This window comes from Eptesicus fuscus, chromosome 13, assembly GCF_027574615.1.
Source record: "Eptesicus fuscus isolate TK198812 chromosome 13, DD_ASM_mEF_20220401, whole genome shotgun sequence".
In the NCBI taxonomy this organism is placed as follows: Eukaryota; Metazoa; Chordata; class Mammalia; order Chiroptera; family Vespertilionidae; genus Eptesicus; species Eptesicus fuscus.
In genome coordinates, this window is record NC_072485.1 from 288,898 (window position 1) to 314,213 (window position 25,316).

General features: G+C 51.8%; 3 protein-coding genes across 5 annotated transcripts in view; all 3 read right to left on the reverse strand.

Annotated features, from left to right (window-relative positions):
* ARHGEF12 (Rho guanine nucleotide exchange factor 12) overlaps window positions 1-3,668 on the reverse strand; it is a 250,615-nt gene extending 246,947 nt beyond the window's left edge. For all 3 annotated transcript variants that reach the window (XM_008150189.3, XM_028158388.2, XM_028158387.2), the window contains exon 1: window positions 3,003-3,668. In XM_008150189.3, the coding sequence (XP_008148411.2) occupies window positions 3,003-3,034 (32 nt within the window). In that variant the 5' untranslated portion in view covers window positions 3,035-3,668. The remainder of the gene's footprint in view (window positions 1-3,002) is intronic.
* Window positions 3,669-8,843: 5,175 nt separating this feature from the next.
* On the reverse strand, window positions 8,844-20,152 carry TLCD5 (TLC domain containing 5). The gene is made up of 3 exons (XM_054725603.1): window positions 20,135-20,152; window positions 15,854-16,053; window positions 8,844-12,009 (listed from the first exon to the last, which is right to left on the reverse strand). The coding sequence occupies exons 2-3, from the start codon at window positions 16,050-16,052 to the stop codon at window positions 11,471-11,473; spliced, it is 738 nt and encodes a 245-aa protein (XP_054581578.1). The 5' UTR covers window position 16,053; window positions 20,135-20,152; the 3' UTR covers window positions 8,844-11,470.
* Window positions 20,153-23,297: 3,145 nt separating this feature from the next.
* The window catches only part of POU2F3 (POU class 2 homeobox 3), a 93,012-nt gene continuing 90,993 nt past the window's right edge, over window positions 23,298-25,316 (reverse strand). The window contains exons 14-15 of the transcript XR_008557974.1: window positions 24,849-25,155; window positions 23,298-23,518 (exon numbers count right to left, since the gene is read on the reverse strand). The gene's annotated coding sequence lies outside the window, so the exon portion shown is untranslated. The remainder of the gene's footprint in view (window positions 23,519-24,848; window positions 25,156-25,316) is intronic.

Here is a 25,316-nt window from a genome sequence, read left to right on the forward strand (position 1 = left end):
ACAGGTTTTCACATTCACTTTTAAAGTTTACTCAAATTAAATAAGCATAAAGCTGAACTCACACTAAGAAAATGCCAATACCTCAAAAACCTTTCTTTATCTCTAAATCAAAACAACAACAAAATCCAAGTCCAAGACAAGACAAAACTCCATTTATTCCAAGGAAAACCCTTATAACAAAATGCCACCTGTATTGTCCCCTAAAAATTCATTGTTCTAGAACCTAGCCTGAAATCATTTACTGAGTCCACGGAAAATCATTCTCTTCTATTCCTCAGAGGAAATTCCAATCGCCACCGAAGCCCTGAATTCTCGGCGACAGGAGATCGGCACTAAGAGGCCTGGAACAAGGTAAGTTTTAGGGCTGAACGTGGCCATCAGTGCGAACTGAAGAGCGGCCGTCGGATATTTCCGCCACTTTTTAAGTGCTGATTCTAAACGGTGAAAACTAGTCTCCAGGTCCCACAGAAGTTGCAAAGCAAGAGACTGGGAGGTCCCCTGCTTACCTATGTCTTTAAGCTGTTCAGAGGGTCTATATACAAACAGTACCATCAACATAGTTCGGGTTTTTCATTGATGACGATGCTTTAAAAAGGGGGGGAGGGAGAGGTTTGGGGAGTAGATGAAAAGAAGGAAAAGAGAGTAAATAAATGTGTTAATTTAACTGCAAAGTAATAACAGGATATTAGGTCTGAGCATCCAAAGTGACCAATCCCAGCCTAAACATAGTTGAGTTCCATCCCAGCCCCAGCACTTCCCTAACACATAAGAATAAAACTTGCTTATCTCGTTCAGCCATGTGTCCTCCGCCACCAGCTAACTGCGAAACAGAGTAACGTCCAAAACCAGCCCGTCCCATCCCACTGAGGACAGACAGACCCCAGTCCCGCCGCGGGCCTGCGGTCTGCACACCCTACCAAGCAAAGCCAGACCTTGTCGCAGAACTTCAAACTTGAAAGGATCTTTAAAAGCTACACTGGCACTGCCAACTGTGCCAGCAGCTCTAGAGCCGGCAAGGCACGCCTCCGGCTCGCTGCCGTGAGTCCGGACGAGGGTGAGGCAGGCCGGGCTGCGGAGGTGAGGATGCTGGCAGGAGTCTGTGAAGGCATCCTGGCACACAGAGGATCAGAGCTGTGTTTCAACCCAGCCTTCGGCAGGGGCAACTCCCCCCCCAAAGGGCCGTGGAGGCTGGCTCTTCATAGAATACGCTTCAAGAAAACGCACCGGTCACAGAAGAACAGTTAGCACTTCAAAAAGCTGGTAGTAAATTTCTCAGAAACAGGTTTCCATACTGTCTCAGTAGTGCTACTTAAATTAAATGACTTTTAAAGGTGTTATTTTTCTCTAAAAAAAATAGGTAAAATCAGGCAGCACTTGCAGCAATTCAAAGATATTACCATCCAAACCAATTTGCAGATTCATCTTAGACTTAGAATCCTATCTCTTCACCCTGTGGGCCTACCACAGTGCCTGGCAAAGAACAGGCACCGATTCGCTGCATGCTTATTGCATATTTGTACTTCACCTACGTTACAGAAAGGGCACAAATCCCAAGATTCTATTTCCAAGATAATGGAAATAGTAAGAAAATCTCTGAGAAGCAAAGAGGAAGAAAGGTCATTCATTAAGTGGGGTTTGTGGGTGATTTTTGTGTGGAATGAATTGATGACTGTATCTGTCTCTACAAATTTAAACACCCCTATTATCACAATGAAAACCACCAACACTACCTCAGTTCCTAATAAGACTTCCTGCCCACAGGTTCAGCAGAGTGGGAGGGAACTGAACAAACCAGGAGAACAGTGACCCACACGCCCAGGAAACTGATTTCTCAGGAGCAAAACAGCCCGAAAGGAATGAGGATAACTAGAGAAATCAAGATAAGCGGTGCTACTCCTGTTAAGTGCGCTCTCAAAAAGTTGAAAATTATCTCATTTCATTAAAAACTAAAACATATTTTTAAGACACCCAACCTAAAAATAAATATAGTTTAAATGTTTAATGGTATCTTTTTAGGTAAACATTCACTTGACACTGGAAAGCATCAACAGGAACAGGAAGTTCTGTTTTTGGAGTAGCTGTTATGGTATGATAATGGAATTTGGCCCTTTTAAATCAACAACTAAGTCTTACAATTAGGTGAAACTCGTTTAGGAAATTCAACTATTTTCTGCAGAAGCACTATTGCACCCTGCATCAAAGACCTTTCACTGGCCCCCTAATTCCATTATTTTATCTTTTTTTTAATGATATAATAGTTTGAAGGTTGCTTGGGGGAAAAAACAAGCTGAAGTCTCAGACAAGGATACAAAGCCATAATTAAAGTGGAAAATAAAATGTAGTCAAAGAAGATGCTTTTATGCAGAGTGCTCCGCGGAAATCACAAACGGCCTGCACAGCCCCAACCACCAGCGGACCGGCGCGTCCACTGCATGCCTGCCCTACACGATTCGCTTGGGGTTTGTATCCCTTTAAATACAAATGTTTCTGGGAGATGAAATACCGACAATGCAATTATTCAGATAAAGCTCCAGGTTCCCCTCACTTTTTTTTTTTTTTTTTTTTTTTTTTTTTTGGCTCCTTGACACTGTCCCTTGCAAGAGCCTGTGATTGACGGGTGACGTCAACAGTCCGGACAATTACTGGACCTGCACTGCGCAGGGCGGACCGGAGACCGAGTTCGCCGGCCTCACGGGACGGGGCTGAGCGGGAGCTCCCGGCGAGGCGGGAGGCCAGGGCGGGCGTGAGCGGCGCCGCACGACCCCCGGCCCGGCCGCGGCCCTTTCCCCGCCCCTCCCCGGGCCCCCGGGCGAGGGCAGAGCCCCAAGGCGCACCCGCACAGACACCGCACCACGTCTCCCGGGCCGTCCCGGAGAACCTCGGAGAAGTTTCTCCCCAGAAAAACGCGACACCTCCCGGGGCCGCCCGCCAGGACCTGTCAGGCCGGCCTGGCTGCGGGCTCCGGGCGCCCTTCCGCCCGCCGGCCCCCGGCGCGTACGAACCTGTCGGTGGTCGTGGGCTGTGTGCCGCTCATTGGGGCCCGTGGCGAGAGGTCCTCCTTTATCCAACGGGCATTTTACGGGCGCACCGCCGCCTCCCCGCGCCGCTCGGGGCCCAGGCCCGACTCCGAGAGGGACGACCGGGTCCGGCTCAGAACCGCTGCCGGCATCGGGGGCGGCCGCAGGGTCCGGGGGCGCGGCGGGAGCCAGAACCAGAGGTCGCCCGACGGGCCGGGGCGGGGCGGGGCGGGGCGGGGGCCGCCGGGAGAGGAGCGAGCTCTAGGGCCGCGCAGGGAGAAGACGCCGCCGGGAGCCGCCGGGAGCCGCGTCTATCGGGGGCCGCCGGGCGCCGGGCTGGCGCGGCCCCATGTCCCGGGCCGGGTCGCTGTGCCTGCCTCGCCGCCCCCACAGCCTCGGGCGCGGACGCGGGTCCGGCGGCGCCGGTGACAGCAGCCCGGCCTCAGCGCCGCAGCCCGCCGCCCATCGCCCCGCGGCCGGCTCTTCCGCGGCGCGCGGCCCCGCCCCGTCGGCTGGGCGGCGGCTCCCGAGGCGGCGGAGCGTCCGGCCTGCGCGCGGCGGTCCCTCGGTCGCGGCCGCCTCCCGAGTCCGGGCCTCGCGGGAGCTCGCGCAGCGGGCGGAGGAGGCCGCGGCGGCGGGGCGGGCGGGGTTCCGGTTCCGGTTCTGTCTCCGCCGCGTCCAGCGCGAGCCGGCCCCGCCCCGCTGACCGGAGGCCTCCGCCCAGACTCGGGGCGCCCCGCCCGGGCCCGCCGCGCGCCGAGCCCGCCGGGGAGGGAAGACGTAGTTCCGGGGCGCCCGGAGCGCCGAGCCCGGCTCTCACCCGAGACCGAGTGTCAGGGCACTGCCCGGCGTTCCGGCTGAGCAGCTCTCGTCCTGCAGACGCGCCCTCCACGGAGGGGTGTCCCGGTCCCCCCGGCTCTGGCCTGTGATGGACGGAAACGACCTCCAGTCCGGTGCTGCCGCCGTCCTCCCCGGGAAGCTCCGCAGCCAGAGGGCACCGCCGCGGGGAGGGAGGACGGGGGAGCCGGGTTCCCGGAAAGTGCCTCCGCGGCGGCTTCTGCTCGGCCAAGTGAAGGGCAGAGTCTGCCGGCGGAGAGAGCGGCCGGCGCCGGCTGTGGAACAAAGGAGGGAAGAGAAGGGAGCAGTGTCAAGTGCGAGCGACAGTTCTGAAGAGTTCGGAGGGAAAACGCCCGTGTCCCGCCCCTCGCCGGGTGGATTTCCATGTCCGTCTAGTTTTGTGATTCCATGAGTAGGAATGGTAGCCACTTAAGTAACTGTACCCATTCAGTATAGTTCCTTTTCATTCCATTTGCAGACATCTAAAGTAGCTATAGTTTTGTCAGAGTTTTCAGACTTGTGAATTTAAACTTGTGCTGATGGGTCCGGGACTTCAACCTTTTTGTGGAAATAAAGTGACCAGGAAAATACAGTACACACTGGCTTTGGAGCCGGGAAATAATGACCTCTTAACCGGGCTGTTTCTAAACGTCAATCCCGCAGTTCATGGAAGAGAGGATCATTATCCCAGAATAGATGTCTGAACTAAGGCCGAAATTAGAAGGGTAACTAACTGTGATCATTATTTCTTACTAGAGGCCCAGTACACAAAATTCAGCCCAGCCTGCACCATCTCCAATCCAGGACCCCTCAGGGGATGTCCAACTGCCAGTTTAGGCCTGATCCCGGGGATCGGGACATCCCTCTCACGTTCCTGGACTGCTGGCTCCTAATTGCTCGCCTGCCTGCCTGCCTGCCTGCCTGGTTGCCCCTATCTCCGCGCCCCCCTCACCCCCCACTGGCCTGATCTCCCCTCACTGCCTCTGCATGCTGGCCTGATCATCACCCCTAACTACCCCCTGCTGATCACCCCTAATTCCCCCCCTCCCCGCTGCTGCTGACCTGGTCTCCCCCAACTGCCCGCCCTGCCAACCTGGTCGCCCCTCACAGCCCCCCCTGTCGGCCTGGTTGCCCCATGCAGCCTGCTTGTTCAGTCGTTTTGCCATCCCTCACTAAACCCCTGCAGGACTGGTGTCCCCACACAGCCTGCTTATTCATTAGTTTGGTCGTCCCATACTAACCCCTCCCTGCTGGCCTGGTCGTAGGCAGCCATCTTGTAAGGGTTAATTTGCATATTACCTCTTTATTATATAGGACTAGTGGCCCGGTGCACAAAATTCATGCACATTAAAAAGGGATTAATTAGAGGAAATATTTTAATATTGCTATTTGCCCTTTCTCTATAATAGAAGTGTCAGAGATGAAAGAAAATTAGTAAAATGTATATGAAAATCTTCCTCCTGTCAGAGTCTGGGGCACACCACGGGACCCAGAGTCAAGTCCCCACCCATCCGCAGCACCTCAAAATCACGCGAGACCAAGACCCAGCTGGCCCACCCCCATTGGGCAAGATCCAGACCTGGCCGGCCCCACCCCTGTCAAGTTCTGCTGGGTGGGGGGCGCAGCCTCAGGTCCCCTGGCCTGGCACCAGGAGGGGCGCAGCCTCAGGTCCCCCATCAAGCCCTGCTGGGCAGGGGGCACAGCCTCGGGTCCTCCAGCACACCCTTAGGTACCTGGCCCAGCACCAGGGTGGGGGATGCAGCCTGAAGGCCCCCTGCCTGAAGCTGGGGCGGAGGCTGTGGCCTGAGGTCTCCTGGCCTGATGCCGGGGCAGGGGGCACAGCCTGAGGTCCCCTGTCAAGCCCTACCAGGTGGAGGGCACAGGCTCAGGTCCCCTGCCCCAGCCCAGCACCACGCAGCCTCAGGTCCCTGCTGATTGCTCCTTAAGGCTCGTTAGAAGAACTTGGCCTCCACTGGGGGTGCTACCATCTTTGTGACGGTCTGATGGTCAGTTTGCATATCCCCTCTTTATTAGATAGTACTAGAGGCCCAGTGAAAAATTTGTGCACCAGTGGGGTCCCTTGACCTGGCCTGCAGAAACTGGTTCTCTGACATACACTGAGGGGTCCCGGTTTGCAAGAAGGTGCAGGCCAGGCTGAGGGACCCCAATGGTACATAATCAGGATGGGGAAGGGACTGCAAGAGGGCTCCAGGGAGTGTCCGGCTCCTCTCGCTCAGTCCTGATTGGTTGGACCCCGGCAGCAAGCTAACCTACTAGTGGGAGCATCTGGCCCCTGGTGATCAGTGCAGGTCATAGCGACTGGTTGACTGTCTGCCCCCTGGTGGGCAGTGCATGTCATAGCAAGCAGTTGAGCGACCTTACATATCATTAGCATATTACGCTTTGATTGGTTGAACGGCCGACTAGTTGACCAGACACTTAGCATATTAGGCTTTTATTATATAGGACTAGAGGCCCAGTGCATGAAATTCATGCACTGGGGGCAGGTGTCCCTCAGCCCAGCCTGCACTCTCTCCAATCTGGAACCCCTTGGGGATGTCCGACTGCTGTTTTAGGCCCGATCCCACAGAGATCAGGCCTAAACCAGCAGTCGGACATCCCTCTCACAATCTGGGACTGCTGGCTCCCAACCGCTCACCTGCCTGCCTGATTGCCCCTAACTGCTTCTGCCTGCCAGCCTGATCACCCCCTAATCACTCCCCTGCCAGGCTGATCGACACCTAACTGCTCCCCTGCTGGCCCAATCGCCCCCAACTGCCCTCCCCTGCCGACCCGATCGCCCCCAACTGCCCTTCCCTGTAGGCCTGGTTGCCCCCAACTGCCTCCCCTACAGGCCCGGTCACCCCTAACTTAGCCCTTCCCTGCTGACCTGGTCACCCCTAACTGTCCTCTCCTGCTGGCCCGGTCACCCCCAACTGCCCCCTGTGCAGGCCTGGTTGCCCCCAACTGCCCTCCCCTACTGGCTTAGTTGCTCCCAACTGCCCCTCCCTCACTCCCTCACTGGCTTGGTCGCTCCTAACTGCCCTCCCCTGCTGGCCTGGTCACCCCTAACTGCCCTCCCCTGCTGGCCTGATTGCCCATAGCTGCCCTCCCCTGCTGGCCATCTTGTAGCAGCCATCTTATGACCACATGGGGGCAGCCATCTTGTGATCACATGGGGGTGGCCATCTTGTGCATGGGTGTGACGGTCAATTTGCATGTTACCTTTTTAGGATAATTTCTTGTATGTGTTTATTACTTGTTCTTAATGGATTTTACTTTATTAAAAAAAATTTAGAAGGGTTAAAAAACAAAATGGAAAAGATAAACAGAGGCCAGAGATGACTCTTTATTGCTTGATCTTTTTTACACTCGGGGCACAGCCAGCTATTTTGTAATGTTTATTTTGGGAAAGAATAGAAGCGAGTTAGGGTTCTAAGCCACTTTCTGAATGATCAAACCAGGATACATCACCACCTGCTGGTAGCATGATAATTCTGTCCTCAAGATGCTTAATTATTTTCTACATATAACTAGAAAGAGTTCCATCCATCAATATACAATGACCAAAATGCAAACTTATTCCCAAACTTATATCTTTCTCACACATACTAAATATGTATCTTTTTTTTGCCCTGTCCTAATAATTTTATAGTTGTCCCAATGACTCATCAAATCATGCATTTTAAAAATGAGTTTCTTTCTTTCCTTCAAGAATGCCTCACTATTGAGCTTCGGGAATAAAACAAACTGGGAAAGTTTCCTGATTCACCTCCTTTTCCTTGCATACAAAACCTCTTGGCAGACTGCTTTCAAGATCTTTCCAAAGTTAAACAGGCCCACAGTTCTAGCTGGAGCAAAGAAGGCTCTTGCTGTGGGAAAGTTTCAGAAGACAGCAAAGGACTCAGTTAAGCCAGTCATTCATCCATTCCAGAACTGTTCTTTTTAATGATGGACCTCTGTTCACCCACAAAGCCCCGATGGCAGCAATGTCCCTGAGAGCTGCTTTACAGGTGTTGGTAGCTCAGTGGGTCCCAGCGTGAGGCACATGCCCACAGGGGGGCAATTTGATTTTTAAGGGGATCAATTCAAAAATGAGTTATTAACAGTAAATATTTTGCATTTCTTATTGTTCTAGGGGCCTCATATACAGTATATAAGTATATATTGTGACTTATTTGTGCATTTCAGTTCTCTGTTAAATGTTTTGAAAATTTGACATTTTTTATATCACTTCATATTATTTTTTTAACAATTTCTTAGTGGTTTCTTCCTCAGTACTTACACTGTCCTTTTGTTCTTTTATTTTTCTCTTTCATGGATACCATGCTCTTTGGAAGCTTGCTTAGACCAAGTTAATTTTTAGGCTTCCTGCACGTGAATAGGAGTTCACTTTTTTAATGAGAATTATATGTCACAGGGCATCAGGATGTTAGAGTGCTTAGGTGAGGTATGTCCAAGAGAAGGTTGGGAACCACCGCTCTAGACTGTTCTGAATGCTCCATCTATAGAATCCCTTCAGAAATCCCGTCACACTCCCGTGTCACTAGTTCCTTACCTAGAAAGAGAACTGTGGTGACCCAGTTCCTGGTGCATGGTCGCCAAGGTTGTGCAATGCGCTTACTCTCAACTGCATTCTCATCTCATCCGTTCTCTCAACGCGCTCACTGAGCACCGCCTCTTAGCACTGTTGTGGGCAGTGGGAGTCCAGTTCTGAAGACAGCGGGGCACTGTTCTCAGGGAGCCCACTCTGTTATTTTCAAGGCAACTACCCAAATGGGGCAAAATAACAAAGAAATTACATTCTTCCTCTCTCTTCTGCCACACTGTTTTCTGTATGTAGATTGCTGCCCCGGAAGTAAAGAACACCAGGGATGGGCGATGAGAAGCAGCAGGTGGGAGGTGTTTCATCTACAGGCCTAAGACTTTTTTTCAAACCTCTTGGCAAAACCACAACAAAAATATAAAGCAAACTCTGGATGGGTAAAAAGTGGTTTATTTTTGTAAAACAGTACAAATCGTGTTGAAATGTAAGCCCTCTTGAGCAGTGCTAATTATCACACAGTAATCCAAATGCAAATGAGCACTTCATTACACCCAACCATGCCACATGTTAATAGCCCTTCGTGTCCTCAGCATCTTAAGTGGTCATCTTCATTTCACACTTTTCTCTCGGTTTCCTTCACATTTATTAGTTACAACAACAAGATAAGCTGAGATGAGGGATTCTCTTTCCCTTATCATTCTTTAGGTTTCTCAAATTTCAAAGACCTACATACATTCACAGGAGAGTACCCCAAAGCAGCAAGATCTGCAATCCCCATCCCTTCACTTCTGGGGAGTGAGGGGGAAGGAACTGGCAGCAGATGCAGCCTGCTGTGTCTGGTCTGGAGCAGGTTGCGGGGCCACACCTGAAGAGCCAGCTTCTTTTCTTCCGAAAGCTCCTGCTCCCTGCCACTTGCTGCTAGGCTTTTGCTGAAGTCAGCACTCCCAGCACTCGACTTTGACCATAATTTTGTTAGAAAGAAACTGGCCAACATTTTAGGGATTGTGATCCCAGAGAAAAGAAAGAGATAGAGGTATCACTGTCAGATTGTTTCCATGTCCAGCAAAACGCTAACCAAATGACAACCATGTTAAAAGATGCACTGTGAACAAGCCTTTAAAGCTGCTTTCCATGGAGCAGAGATGACTGTATGTGGGTCCAAGCACTCTGCCCGGTGTGGCCAGTGACATGCATTTTCAAGAGCCTCATGAGGTTATTATGATCAGTGACCTCGGATGAGCTGAAACTTCCCACTGACCGTCAGCCTTGACTTCACTAGCCCTATACACTTTCTCACCAACAGCTAATCCATCACCACTGATCTAAATAACAAACAAATAAACAAATAGCAAAGATATAAATAAATAATGCCTTTTTCCCCCATAAAAGCCCTGCATTAAAGAAATGCTACATAATGTCTCTATGACATGCACAATGGGGCATTTCATTCATTCACAGCAGGATTTGCACAGAGGCAAAGAATAAATCAGTGACCTGCCCCAATGAGTTGGCCAGGGAGGAGCCACATTCTGTAAAGAACACAGGCATTCTTGATTCCAAACTTCTCCTTCTAAGTTTACATTCTTGCTTTTCCTGGGTGAAATTAAAGACTATCGCACTAATTTTGTTGTTGTTCCTTCCTAGACTGGCCTTGTCATAATATGTTGTCCACGGATGGCGGTACCTCTTCCAGAGAAGAGGAAAAATAGTAAGAGGACCGAAAGGGGATGTATCCGAAATGAAAACTTAGACTTGCCGCCCTGAGGCCACTACGCGCTTTGGTCTTTGGTTCTAGTTCGCATTAAGCACAGCAGACCTGCAGACGGAACTCCGTCTCCCTCAAGTCCAGTGGAGTCCACATGGGAAATCCTGTGCAATCATCACAGTTGCTCATGCCCAGGACTTCAATGCACAACCCTGACCAGGGGCATTTTCCCTGGTGGAGCAGAACCCAGACAGCAGGACTGGGTAAGCATGCCCACACCTCCTCCACCTCTCACCCAAGCCCCAGCTCTGGGGATTTTGAGCAGAAGAGTGAACACAGAAGGCCGGAGCTGCTGTCCTTCGGAAGGCTGGCCCTTGGCTGGCATCTGGGAACACGGATTTGGGAAGAGCTCCATGAACCAATCAGACTGGCTCACTGTGCAAACAACACGGTTTATGCTGAGCACCGACTTCCCTCCTGGCCGTCAGGAACTTTGCTGCGTGCCAGCCAAAGGCTGCCTCCGTGGCCAGCCCCAAGGAAACCTGAGTCTCGCGTGGGCTTCCTTGGCAGACAGGTCACACACTGTCACAAACCATGGCTGGAGGAATCGGCATAGCCCGTGTGCTGCCACTGGGCAAGGACTCGGACGTTTGGGCCTGGGCTCGCCCTGGATCTGCCCTGGGCACCTTCTCCTCTTGTTGCTCTTTCTTTGTACCTCTGCGCTCAGCTAAATCAGAACTATGAGGACAGCTACATGCTGGGTCCTCTCACCAAATATCAAACCCAAAGGTAGCCTTGGGGACCCCAACCTAGTTGGTACAGGGAGGCTAAACCAGTAACCCACCCCACAGCCACAGTTCCGCCCCTCACCGCACTTCCCCTTCGGTTAGTAAGCAGATGCCGTTCTCTGATCCAATGCTCAGAATGCCAAAGGCATGAGTCTCCCTAACAGGCACCCCCTTTGTAGTAAATGGCGGGATTCGTTTAAATTGCTACACGGAAAACGGTAGTGTTTGTTGAAACAGTCACTCCTCGAAGACATAAGGACGAAGTAGCGCCCCTCTTCTCCGGGTTCCTCTCTGAGCTATGAAGGAACATCCAGCTGCCCAGGACCCGCGGGACCACAGTCAGCACAAACAGGAAGGAATGCGGTCCGGGTTCATTCAAACTCACTAGCCTGCCCTCTCCACGGCACACGCAGGAGTCAGGCTTTATACTGGCCTGTGCTCCACGTGGACGCTGATGGATAAGCGGAGCCCTTTTTCTGAAACCTGCGTTTGTTAGACAAGCGTGACTCCGTGACAGCCGTACGTCCAACCTGGGTCCCTCGGCTAACAGCCCGATCCATCAGGCCGGTAAGGTCGGCTAGTGCGCCCTGAGGTGCCCATTATGTTTCCGTTGCGGCTCCTCGCCCCACCTGCTTCTCCAGGCATGGTACTTCTTGATGCTTTTCCTCCAGGCAAAGCGCCAGATGCTTAACATGAAGCACCACGACACAGCATACATGGCTACCCCCCCAGCCTTCATGAACCACCTGGGCTTGGGTGAGGCCATTTCGCAGAAAAGGAGTCGAGCTCCTAAGCCAATCCTCACTCCCGTGAACAGGGCCACGAAGAGGAAGTCCGCCACGTCGCCAGCGAAGCTGTGGTAGTGCCCTGTTTCGCGGAGAAACCAGCGCAGCTGCAGCAAGGGGTTGGTAACCTCACTTCCAAAGAGGACTGCGTTGACCTCTGTGCCCGACTCTCCCAGCACCAGGGCCGTGGCGATGCCCAGGATGCTCAGGGTGTGGTGTGCCAGCACCAGGGCACCCTCGGACTGGAAATAGATGCACCAGCCCAAGTCGAAGATGAAGTAGCCCAAGGTGAGACACAGGACGTGCACCTGCAGAGGGGTATTGGGTGAGCCTGAAACAAACCAAGACAGAAACAAATTGAGCGGCTGGCGATTGTGCTGCCTCACACAGGGACCCTAGGTTACTGTCTCTCAATCCTTTTTAAAATATTGAAATAAAAAATAATAGAGCCCTGGCCTGTTTGGCTCAGTGGATAGAGCGTCGGCCTGCAGACTGAAGGGTCTGGGGTTTGATTCCGGTCAAGGGCACATGCCCGGGTGGTGGGCTCAATCTCCAGTGGGGGGCGTGCAGGAGGCAGCCAATAAGTGATTCTCATCATTGATGTTTCAATCTCTCCCTCTCCCTTCTCTGAAATCAATAAAAAGATATTTTTAAAAAAACAATGGTAATTACATGCTTTTAAATGACAGCCTAAGGAAATCTGAAAACTTCGTCTTTATCAAACCAAACAATGTTCCAGGCCCAGAGTGCTGTTCTGATGAAGCAGACCTCTCAGTACGGGGTCTGGGCACCAGCAATGACTTCAGAACCCTCTCTGCAGCAGCATAAAATCGAGTTATTTTGTTCTTGCAATTAAAATCCTACACAGTTCGAGGAACCAAGATGGCGGCAAAGTTAAACAACTAATCTGCTGCCTCACACAACAATTTCAAAAATACAACTAAAAGACAAAATGTCTACCACCCAGAACCACGGGAAAGCTGGCTAAGTGGTAGATTTACAACTAAGGAGAGAAAGGAGCACAAACGCTGAAAAGCTGAGGTACGGAGGCGCTCAAAGCGGGTTGTTGGAGGGCGACAGGGCGCGCGGCTTTTCTTCAACCCGCAGGGAGACAAGCTCCTGATCACTCTGAAATCCAGTTTCTGGGGACACATGGGGGACCCAGATGCCTACGGGGAGAAGCTGGACTGTCGGCCATCGGGTCAGAAAGTGAGAGTGACTTTTCTGCAGAGGTGCGCCCAGCAATCAGTGTTTACTGCGCTGGAGCGCAGGACGCGGGGACTTGGAAACACAGAACAGCAGAGAGGGCTCATGGCAGCCATTGCCGTTTGCTACGCCCCAGCCTAGTGACGCCCTGAGACCCCGCCCCGCACATTCTACAAACCCGCCCAGGCTCCACACAGCGGCTTTTGCATATAAATGGCCTGTTCTGTGGCAGCTTAACCAAATAAACTGCAGCTCCAGTCAGACTGCTCCAAAACCACCCAAGCAAAGAGGAGAAAACTGTAGTTCTTGCTGTAGCTCCTGCTGGGGGGCACACAGTACACAAGGGTACACCAAGAGTGTCCACCTCAGGTAACTGGGAGGCTGACCCATTGAACCAATAGGACACCTAGTACACAAAGCCACCCTACCAACTCAGGGAAGCAGTGAAAATGAGGAGGCAAGGAAACAGATCCCAAACGAAAGAAATGGAGGAGAACAAATGACTGGACATAGAGTTCAAAACCACAGTTATAAGGTTTTTCAAGAATTTCATGGAAAAGGCCGATAAATTTAATGAGACCCTCGAGGATATGAAAAAGGACCAACTAGAAATTAAACATACACTGACTGAGATAAAAAATATTATACAGAGACCCAACAGCAGACTAGAGGATCGCAAGAATCAACTCAAAGATTTGGAATACAAAGAGGCAAAGGACACTCCTCCAGAGAAGCAAGAAGAGAAGAGAATTCAGAAAGTTGAAGATAGTGTAAGGAGCCTCTGGGACAACTTCAAGTGTACCAACATCAGAATTATGGGGGTGCCAGAAGAAGAGAGAGAGCAAGATGCTGAAAACCTATTTGAAGAAATAATGACAGAAAACTTCCCCCACCTGGTGAAAGAAATAGACTTACAAGTCCAGGAAGCACACAGAACCCCAAACAAAAGGAATCCAAAGAGGACCACACCAAGACACATCATAATTAAAATGCCAAGGGCAAAAGACAAAGAGAGAATATTAAAAGCAGCAAGAGAAAAACAGTTAGTTACCTACAAGGGAGCACCCATACGATTATCAGCTAATTTCTCAACAGAAACTATGCAGGCCAGGACGAGAGTGGCAAGAAATATTCAAAGTGATGAATAGCAAGAACCTACAACCAAGATTACTCTACCCAGCAAAGCTATCATTCAGAATTGAAGGGCAGATAAAGAGCTTCACAGATAAGAAAAAGCTAAAGGAGTTCATCACCACCAAACCAGTATTATATGAAATGCTGAAAGGTATTCTTTAAAAAGAGGAAAAAGAAGAAGAAAGATAAAAATTATGAACAACAAATACATATCTATCAACAAGTGAATCTAAAAGTCAAGTGAATTAAAAATCTGAGGAACAGAATAACTGGTGAACATAATAGAATCAGAGAATCAGAGGCATAGAATGGGAGTGGATTGATAATTCTCAGGCAGAAAGGGGTGTCTGTGTGGGGGGTACAGGAAGAGATTGGACAAAAATCATACACCTATGCATGAGGACAGCGGGGGGAGGTAAGGGCAGAGGTGGGGAGGGAACCGGGTGGTGGGGAGATATGGGGGGGGAAAATGAGAAACAATTGTAATCTGAACAATAAAGATTTATTAAATAATAAAAAAATAAATAAAATAAAATCCTACACAGTTTCTTTTCTTTCCTTTTTTCCCCCCAGCTAAAATTCTGTTCCCAAAGCTTTTAATTGGCCTGTCCTGAATGTCATATAAATTTCAGAATGTACTGAGAGTGCTGGACACTGGTGACCCTAACCCATCTTAAAAGTGGACTTTGGAGAGAACCCCAGAAATGAGTGTGTTCCATATCCAGGAAAATAGGGTGCCAGGATCTGACATGTTCAAATCCATTAAGAACCTTCATGGACACAACACAAAGCTTAAAAGTTGCTTTCATATCAGTTTGACAGTTTGGAAGGAAACTCAGAAGTTCAATATAGAAATCTAAGAAAATTTAAAGAAAAGAATCTAAGGTGTTTTTAAAAATCTTATTGTAGGGGACTTATAGACCAAATTATGTCATCCCAAAATTCATATACTGAAGCCCTAACCCCCAGGACCTCAGAATGGGAGACAGGACCTTTAAAGAGGTGACTAACTTAAAACAGGACCATTAGTGGTGGGCCCTAACCCAATGTGATTGGTGACCTTATAATACCAGGAGATCAGGACAGACACCCACAAAAGGGAAGACCATGGGAAGGCACAGCAAGAAGGCAGCCATCTGCGAAGGAGCGAAGCCACAGGAGAAAGCAAACCGGCCAACGCCCTCATCGTGGACCCCGTTCTCTGAAACCACGAGAAAAGGAACCCCTGCTGCTGACGCTGCCCAGTCTATCGCGTTTTGTTCTGGCAGCCCCAGCAAACTCATACAGGGGGCACGATTTTTGTGTTCTAAGAAAGTAACACTTATACATCTAGCAGCTGAAAAACACAGCTGCCCCAAATTATGAGGCATTGGTTAAATAAGTGATGGCAAATGCATAGAGCACAATGTTATCTAATAATTAAAAGGAAAGGGAAGCTCTATATCCATATACATGGAAAGATGATATCTTTTGAATATACAATCAAGTAAAAATTGCAGGTTACCAATAAGTGTGTATAATACCGCCCATTTGTGTCTGTTTGGGGAAGAGGTGGAAGATGTTGATACTGGCTTCTTGTTTTGTACATTTTGACGTATTACATTATAACAAGCATTTTAAGTGTGTTTTAAAGGTAGAGAGTTATGAAAAGCAGAAACAATAGGTGACATATACAACATCACAGCTAACAATAAAGCCCCTAATAGAAATGATAATGGAAATTATTTTCAATATTCTTTTATATTGTACAAATTCTCTGGGGGAAAAAGTCCTATCCTTCTAAGATTACCCCCAAATTATAAATCCCTGAGGGAAAAATCCTGTCTCCCACCTACCTGGGTAGGTGAAAGGCCAAGGGCCGTCAATGAAGCCAATGTACGCTGAGAGGCCTATAGCGAGGACTCCGTGGGCGAGTGTGACCAGCCGGCAGCTCCACTCATAGCTTCGGTGCTTATTCACGTGGCAGCAAGAAATGTAGAGGGAGAGCCAGCCCCCCAGGCTGCCCAGCACCTGCAGACACAGGGCTAATGCCATCCTGCGTGAAGAGACCGACATCAGAAACACAAAGGACGCACCTAAGCAGACAGCTCTGGGCTCAGCTGAGTATAATCTTCATTTCCACGACAGCAGAGTACAAAGATGCTGCCTTCACGGAAGCACTGCTTCCTTAGATACATATCCAAGCATCTCCTATTTAAGTGTGGCTGGATTTCTGATTCCATGTTCCTCAAAGATATCATGTTGGACCTGGCTGGCATGGCTCAGTGGTTGAGCATTGACCTATGAACCAGGAGGTCATGGTTTAATTCCCAGTTGGGGGCACATGCCCAGGTTGTGGGTTTGATCCCCAGTAGGGGGCATGCAGGAGGCAGCCCATTAATGATTCTCTCTCATCACTGATGTTTCAATCTCTCTCTCCCTCTCCCTCTCTGAAATCAATAAAAAATATTTTAAAAGATAACATGTTGCAACTGGTACAAGCTGTAGCCGGAACACCAGGCACTGCATCGTGAGTTAGCAGACGGTCTACTGTAACACACTGTTACGATCAGTAAATGTCAGTAACAACCTCCAGTGATGACTGACCATGGGAATAACGTCACGCAATATCCTATATAATAAAAGCCCAGCGACCGAACAGCGGAACGACCAGAATGACCGGTCGACCAGTCGCTATGACACACACTGACCACCAGGGGGCAGATGCTCAAGGCAGGAGCTGCTCCCTGGTGGTCAGTGTGCTCCCACAGTGAGAATGCTGCTCGGCTGACCAGGTGAGCGGCTGCTCCCGCTCTGAACCCTGGGCCGACGGACAGGAACCTGCGCTGTGAACGTCGCCTCCTCCCCCGACCTCCTCCTCTGGACGTCTTCACGCCACGCAGTGTCGACCCCGGAGGCTGGGAGGCAGGTTCGTGGCTGCCGCAGGACTGAGGCCTACTCTGCCACCTCTCAGCGCTATTGTCCCTGGGCCCGGTCCCGACCAGGTCCCCTGGAGAGGTGAGTGCCCCAGCTCCAGGGAAGATGCCGGACCAGAGAGCGGCCGCTCAGAGGGCGGGTCCACAGCCACTCAGCTGACTGGGATGAGCGGCGCTCCCACAGCGGGCCGATCCCCACAGGCCACACCCCCCACCAGTGCACGAATCCCATGCACCAGGCCACTAGCATGTAACATAAGACAGGATTTAGATAATGTGTTCACATGTCAAAACCCCAGTAAGAAGCTTTATGGAAACACACCCCCACCATTTGTGGTCTCTGTGAGAACTCACATGACACATGGCAGCTTAATGTGGTTTTATGCTGATACTAACCTCAACTGAAATGTGGATGTGGCTTACAAGCTTATCAGTCCAAATGGGAGCCTGAGGCAACCCTAAGTAAAGGACTGAATGGAGTGCTGGTGTTTTGGTGAGGGGAATTCTAGGTCTACTCTGCTCTGAAATCCAGTCAAAGAGGGGGCAAGGTTTTGAGGTACAATTGCAAAGTTTTTGTGGAGATATAAAAATATCTTTAAAATGTATATCTTTAAGGCAATTATTTTACTAAAAATGGAACAGAAACCCACTGTTTGGAATTTTTACTGTGAGAAACATATCAGGACAAGAACGACTGTAAATGAGTCAATTAAGTCATACAGGACTAAACTCTAAAATTAACCAAGATGCTATTAATATTCACAGAGGCCCGGTGCATGAATTTCATGCACAGGTAGGGTCCCTAGGCCTGCCCGGTGATCAGGGCCGATAGGGGCCTTCCTTCCCCTGGCTGCCGGCCAGGGCCTTCCTTTATTCTGCGCCGCCCCCTGGTGGTCAGCGCACATCATAGCGAGTGGTCGAACTCCTGGCCAGTCGAACTCCTGAGGGGACAATTTGCATATTAGCCTTTTATTATATAGACTAGAGGCCCGGTGCACGAAATTCGTGCACGAGGTGGGGGAGGGGTGTCCCTCAGCCCAGCCTGCACCCTCTCCAATCTGGGACCCCTCAAGGGATGTCCAACTGCCCGTTTAGGCGCGATCCAGGTAGGACCAGGCCTAAACGGGCAACTGGACATCTCTCTCACAATCCAGGACTGCTGGCTCCCAACTGCTTGCCTGCCTGTCTTCCTGATTGCCTTTAACTGCTTCTGCCTGCCAGCCTGATCATCCCCCAACTGCCCTCCCTTGCAGGCCTAGTCCCTCCCAACTGCCCTCTCCTGCTAGCCATCTTGTGGCAGCCATCTTGTGTCCACATGGGAGCAGTCATCTTTGATCACATGGGGGCAGCCATGTTGTGTGTTGGAGTGATGGTCAATTTGCATATTATTCTTTTATTAGAAAGGATTAGATAGGATAGAGGCCTGGTGCACGGGTGGGGGCCAGCTGGTTTGCCCTTGAAGGGTGTCCCGGATCAGGGTGGGGGTTCCCTTGCGGGGTGGGGTGGCCTGGGTGAGGAGCTTGTGGTGGTTTGCAGGCTGGCCACGGCCCCCGGCGACCCAAGCGGAAGCCCTGGTATCTGGGGTTTATTTATCTTCTATAAGTGAAACTTTGTAGCCTTGAACAGAGCCAAGCCTCCTGCTCGCTCCGTGGCCGCAGCCATTTTTGTTGGGATTTATTTATCTTCTATAATTGAAACTTTGTAGCCTTTGAGTGGAGGCCAAGGCAGGCCAGGGCAGGCGGAAAGCTTGGCTTCCTCCATTGCCAGGGAAACCCAAGCCTCCTGCTCTCTCCGTGGCCGCAGCCATCTTGGTTGGGTTAATTTGCATACTCACTCCTGATTGTCCGGTGGGCGTGGCTTGTGGGTGTAGTGGAGGTGCGGTCAATTTGCATATTACTCTTTTATTATATAGGATTAGCTCCTCTATTAAAGTACAAGTGAAAATGTCAAAAACATTTTATATATCTGTCTCCTCTCAGCAGGAATTTTCTGCATGGCTACACTTACTGCTTCATCCTACTCTGACAAGTAAAACAGTATCTGTGGACCAAAACACTTTAATACACAAGCCACTCCCAAGAATGCCTTCCAGAGAAAGCTTCATTCTGTACCGCTTTCGTCTACAATCAGATTTCTATTCAAGAAAACAGTAGGTGTCAATCATAGACTTGAGTTCCAATTTGGTCTCTGAGTGGCCAATAAGAGTCTGTGGGTAAATCTTTAACCTCTTGAGCCTCAGTTGAGGGGGGGGGGGGAGAGGAAGAGTGCAATACCATATGATTTCACTTATATGTGGAATCTAAAGAACACAATAAATGAACAACAGCAAAAAAACAAACAGACTCAAAGATGCGGGTGGCGGAGGGAAAGTGTGTTGGCGGGCTGGGTGAAAAGTGAAGGGATTGAGCAGCACAAACGGGGGTTACAAACAGTCACGGTGTGAGGCACCGCACAGGCACACAGCCAGGAATGGTCTAACAGGTTTGTGCCAGGGGCACGAGACTCAGTGGGTCACCCGGTGGATTGTGTGAAGTCTGAACACTACACTGTGCGCGGAAACCAACACACTCAGCTCACCCTCACAACTCAGAAGGATCTACGGACCTGCGTGTGCATCCGTTTCCGGGGCACGCCATGTAATCACAGTGAATGTCGCATGGAACTGGCAGTTTTAAATGGACATTGAGAAGAGAGAAAAGGGTAAGGCTCCAGTTCGGCCGGGCTGAGCTACACTGCGCCGCGTCAGGCGCGTCTTCCGAGCGGAGCCGGGATGTCCGCTCCGTCCGCGCGCCCGCACCGGCTCGGCGCCCCGGATCTGCCCGTTTATTTTCAGGGTCCTCCTCCCTGAACCCTAATCCCTGGCCGAGCAGCGGGAACAGCAGCCCTTGTACAAACCCCAGGGAAAGAACAGGCCGTGCAAATGGCAGCCACACTCCATCTGTGTCCTCGGCAAGCCCCTCCATCCCCGGTTCAGCTTTCCACGTCCCGGGAAGCGGGAGAGATCAGGGGCCCCCGCCCCGTCCCCGGGGGCCGATCGGGCGGAGGGCGCTGGGCGGGCACCGGCGACGGGCGGACGCCCTCCCCCCCCCCCCCCCCCCCCGCGCCCACGCCAGGCATCCACCCCGGCGCCCAGGGCGGAGGAGGCGCCTCCTCCGGGGCCCAGGCCGCTGCCCGCCTCCCCGCGCCCGCGGCCGCGGTTACCTGACCGGCGACAGGGACCCGCGGGGGCTACGCTGCGTGCGGCCGGTCCCGGAAGCGGGAGCCGCGGGAAGAGGGACGGAGGCTCCGCGGAGGAGCGGGGTCTGGGGGCACCTCGTGGCCGGGAGGACGGAGCGCAGAGGCGCCGCGGCACGGGGACCGGGAGGTGGACGCGCGCTCCCTTCGCGGAAGGCCCGGCTGAGGGTGGGGGTGGGGGGGGGGGGCGGGGGAGATTGAGTGGATTTAGTGGTGACTTGAGACCTGCCGCTGTTGGTCCTGCTTGTGTGTTCATTGTCTGTTTGGATAACTGTCCATCCCCGTCTCTCCCGGGGTGAGCCGGCCATCCAGAACACAGCCCTTGCACACCTACTATGTGCTTGCATCCCTACTGGCACTCCGGAGGTGCAAGACATAGTCCCTGCCTCGTGCTCGGGTCTACGCGGTGCAGGGAGCTCGCCTCACCAATTTCCAGAGAAGCTCTGGGGCCTGGACCCTGGGAGGCCTTTCTCCTCCCGCAGCAAAGCCTCAGCCCTCAGAGTGAACCGCCTGAAGCCCGAAGGTGTGTCGTTGATCAGGTTTCCGAACTTTCCGCACGCACAGAGCGGGCACAGTACGAATGGCTCTCTCCTAAGGCTGGTGTGAGAACTTCACACACTTTGCACGTGTGACGTGCTCACGACAAGGGCTGGCACGTGGAAATCACCATGTATGTGTTCACTGTGGCTCTGCTTTAACACCCAGGAAAGTAACTCTGAAGAGATGACCAAACATAAGTCTAGAGACTCAAATGCAGTGCAGAGGGCGTCCGCGGACCAGAACGGCGGTGTGGCGGTGAGGGCCAGACACGCACTCAGGCGGGAGACCTGGAGCGGAGGGTCCTGGGAATGCTCCAGAGTCTTATTTTGGTCATTTGTCTTGCCAGCCCTTCAAGAAGAGTAAGACTGCACTGTTTTCATCTTTGTTTCCTTTGTACCTGGTATGAGGCAGGTTCAATACATGTTTGCTGAGCCCGGCCTGTGTGGCCCAGAACCAGGAGGTCACGGTTCGATTCCCAGACAGGGCACATGCCTAGGATATGGGTTCAGTCTCCAGCGTGGTGCGTGCAGGAGGCAGCCAATCAATGATTCTCTCTCATCATTGATGTTTCTATCCTTCCTCTCCCTTACTCTCTGAGATCAATAAAAATACCTTTTTAAAAAATAAATAAAATAAATAAACGTTTGCTGATTGGATGAATAGGAAACGAACATGAAAAAGTATATTGGGGAAAAGAAAAAGTAGACTGCAAGCACATTGTGGCTCCCAAATCTTATTGGTTGGGTACCCGCTTGGAAAGTGCAAAAACCCCTGTGCAGGCTGCACCGTCAGAGGACTCGTGACACCCGAGAACCGCTGCTGTTGGAAGACCTTCAGTCGCTGGCGCCAGCCGAGGACGCTAGGCCGAGTCATCTCAGTGTGTGACTAACAGGAAACCTAGGCTGTTACTGGGCAACGGAATGACTGTGTCACGCTGCCCAAGCCCTGGCTACTCGAAGTTCGTGGGGCCAGCAAAACCTTCAGGCTCTGAGAGTTTGTTAGAAGCACAGATCGCAGACCCTGGCCCCAGACCTACTGAGTCAGAATCTGCCTTGTGGCGAGGTCCCGGTGACACATCAGGGCCGTGTCCTCCTCCTGGAGAGCCCCACAGCCACTGGAGCGCCTCAAACCCCGTGTCCACGCTGCACCCCAGATGAATCAGAGCCTGTGTGGGTAGCCATCTTTTTATAGATTCCCAGGTAATTCCAATGTGCACCTAAGTTGAGAATCTTGCTGTGTGAACACTCTGCTAAGATCAGCATAAAATGAAGTTGAGAAGACCACCTGTTATCAGTGGGCTGGAATCGCGGGGAGAGCGAGGAGGAGCACGTGAGACCCGCGCACTGAGTGGGATGACACGAAGCTCCGCCTTCCCCCTCACTTTTGTGCAGAACGGTTTCCTTCCAGAGGGAACCTGGAGCTTGCTTCTTGCCGCCTTCCCCAGGAGAGAAGGCACCAATCCCTCCTGGGAAGACTCGATTGGGCCTGTATCCCAGGGTGACTGCGGTTCCAGGTTCGTGGCGCATTGCGGGGACTGAATTGTACTGATGCACGATTCTGTGGGCACAGTCCTTGTTCCACCAAGTCAGAGCTTGTCTCTAGTGACATTCCCAGAAGAGGGACAGCAGCGGATAGGGAACACTCCCCCAATTCATTTGAATGACAAAAAGGATCACAACTATAACAGATAACACGTGTTAATGCTCCAGGCATTGTTCTGCGGAAGGAAGTGAGACAGACATGGGCAGAGCAAGGGCAATGGACCAGGTACAGAAAGCCCCAGGTCCTAGCCAGGGGCAAAGCGGAGGAGACGGCTACCTCTCCTCCAGAGTGACCTCCTCCCCTAGTACATCTCTGGGCAGGCGGTTTAGGCTCCCTGACCTTCTGCGTCACTGGTCACGGGGTTCGGATACTCCCCTGACCTCTCCTCCCCCAGGCACATTGCCGGTCATGTGGCTGAGACCCCCTTAGAGGGGGACGAACAAGAGAGCCAGAGAACAGCCCTTCAGCATTGAGCCCCCAGGACCGTGAGGTTCTGACCCCATCAGACCCATCAGGCCTGGGTTCTGTTTCAGCTCCAGGCCCAGGAAAGCAGCAGCGACTGACAACAGCCCCGGCTGCCACGACGCCTGAGCCCTCGGTGCCCGGTCAGCGGAGACCGCCACCCGGAGAGGACACACCGGAAGCTGACCACGTTCTGGTACGACCCTCCCTGGGAGCCCCGGGGAACTCCCACCCTTCAAACAACGCCCTGGGGACGCGGGTTCAGTGCGCTGGCCCTCGGGGAGGACACCGAACACCCCGCCGGTGCATTACCTTCACCTTTCTCCTCTCGCCTCGCTCCCGCCCTCCGCCTGCCTCTGTGACGTGTCTCCCGAGCCCTGCCGGCTGGCTCCCTTTTCCTGCCTCTGTGACTTTCTAAGTAAACTTCCTCTTCTGGTGTGAGCCTGGGCTCTGAGTTCTTCCTTAGCCAGAACTCCAGCACCCAGGGTGCTGACCCCAGGTCTGGTCTGAATCCACTGGTCCAACGTCGGGTCATTTCCCCCCCGGCAGTGCCAGGCACGTTACATAGATTAACTCTTTTAATTCTCACAACTCTGAGCTACTCTATTGTCAGTCCCATTTTACAACGCGAACCGGCAGAGCTGGCTGGCTGCTGTGGTGAGTCAGGCAGAAGGAGCCTGGGCGATGTGCTCTGGAGCCGTGTTTTCCACCATCAAGGCGTCCGGCCCCTGCAGCACCGGGACCTGCTCGGGTGCCCTGTGCTTTCCTGCATCCGCAGCGCCTTTCCTTGGTGAAGGGCATTAGAAGCTGTTTAGAGAAAAAAATTAAATCCAATTTCTGAAAATCTTCCTGGCCTGTCATGGCTGGTCACAATGCTAGTCATGGGACCCGTCTCCACTCCAGGGCTCTCAGCCCAGCAAGAGGGGCAGCGGGGCCAGCAAGTGTCCTGTGTGAGCTGAAAGGAGCGTTCTGAATGTGTGGTGAGGAGAGGCACCGAGCCTGAAACCGGGTGCTCAGGGCAGCTTCCTATTTTGAGTCCTGGGACTAAGCTCACTCTCTGAGTTGGACCCAAAAGCCTTCATCTTGGGAGCCATACCAGGGCCCGCCGGTCTTGAGTCAACTAAACATGGAAGCATGAGACTTGAAAGCTCTCCCTGGACCAGGACTGGCAGTGGGCCGGAGACTCTCTGGTGCCTGGTGAGACGCGGAAGGAGCCGAGCCAGCCTAGCTGACACGGTACTGGAATGCGAGCTTCATGGAATCGTGCAGACCGAAGTGTAATCGACACTCGCTTCAGGTTTGAATCTAATCAGCAACTGCCCAAGTCAACGGACAGTGAAGCTACTGGAAGATGAGCAGTTAGACTATAATTCTGTTTACAGAAACTATGGCCAAGCCCTGGCTGGGTGGCTCCGTTGGTTAGAGCATTGTCCCACACACCTAGGTTGTGGGTTCAATCCCCACTTGTGGCGCATACAGGAGGCAATCAATTGATGTTTCTCTCTCACATCAGTGTTTCTCTGCCTCTCTTCTCTCTCTCAATCTCTCTCTCTCTCTCATATATATATATATACATACACACACACACACACACACACACACATATATATATATATATATATCCTATGTAATAAAATATTATATGCTAAGTGTCCAGTCGTCTGGTCTACCATTCAACCAATCAAAGCGTAATATGCTAATGATATGCTAAGGCTGCTCAACCACTCGCTATGATGTGCACTGACCACCAGGGCGCAGATGCTCTGACTGGTAGGTTAGCTTGTTGCTGGGGTCTGGCTGATTGAGACTGAGCAAGACGGGCCAGACATGCCCTGGAGACCTCCTGTGGTCCCTCCCCGGCTGGCCAACCTCCCATGTTCCTCCCTGGCTCCGATCGTGCACCGGTGGGGTCCCTCGGCCAGGCCTGTACCCTCTTGAAATCTGGGACCCCTCGGGTCATGTCAGAGAGCTGGTTTTGGCCTGATCCCGCAGGCCAGGCCGAGGGACCCCACTGGTGCACAAATTCGTGCACTAGGCCTCTAGTATACTACTATATATAATCTCCTTAATTGAGAATTAAGAAAACCTAGTCATGGTCAAATAGAAAGCCCAGAAATAGACTCCCATAAATAGTCACCTAATCTTTGGCCAAGGAGCTAGGGCAGTGGTTGGCAAACTGCGGCTCACGGAGCCACATGCGGCTCTTTGGTCCCTTCAGTGTGGCTCTTCCACAAAATATCACGTGTGGGTGCGCACGTACAGTGCGATTGAAACTTCGTGGCCCATGCGCAGAAGTCGGTTTTCCGCTCTCAAAAGAAATTTCAGTCGTTGTACTGTTGATATTTGGCTCTGTTGGCTAATGAGTTTGCCGACCACTGAGCTAGGGCAATATAATGGAGAAATGACAGTGTTCACAAATGGTGCTGGAACAACTGGACATCCACCTGCAAAAGACAAAAAGAAGAATCTAGACACAGACCTTACACCCTTCACAAAAATGGACTCAAATGAATAGTAGACCTAAATGTGAAAAATAAAGCTCCTAGAAGGTAACGTGGGAGAAAATCTAGATGACCCTGGATATGATGCTGACTTCTTAGCTGCA

What these genes read in the sequence shown, in the direction of transcription:
- TLCD5 (XM_054725603.1), bottom strand. Translation starts at nt 16,052, where the DNA reads ATGGCATTAGCCCTGTGTCTGCAGGTGCTGGGCAGCCTGGGGGGCTGG. An exon ending in TTGGCCTTTCACCTACCCAG is followed by an intron (nt 12,010 to 15,853) that starts GTAGGTGGGAGA and finishes GGTTTGTTTCAG; the next exon opens with GCTCACCCAATACCCCTCTG.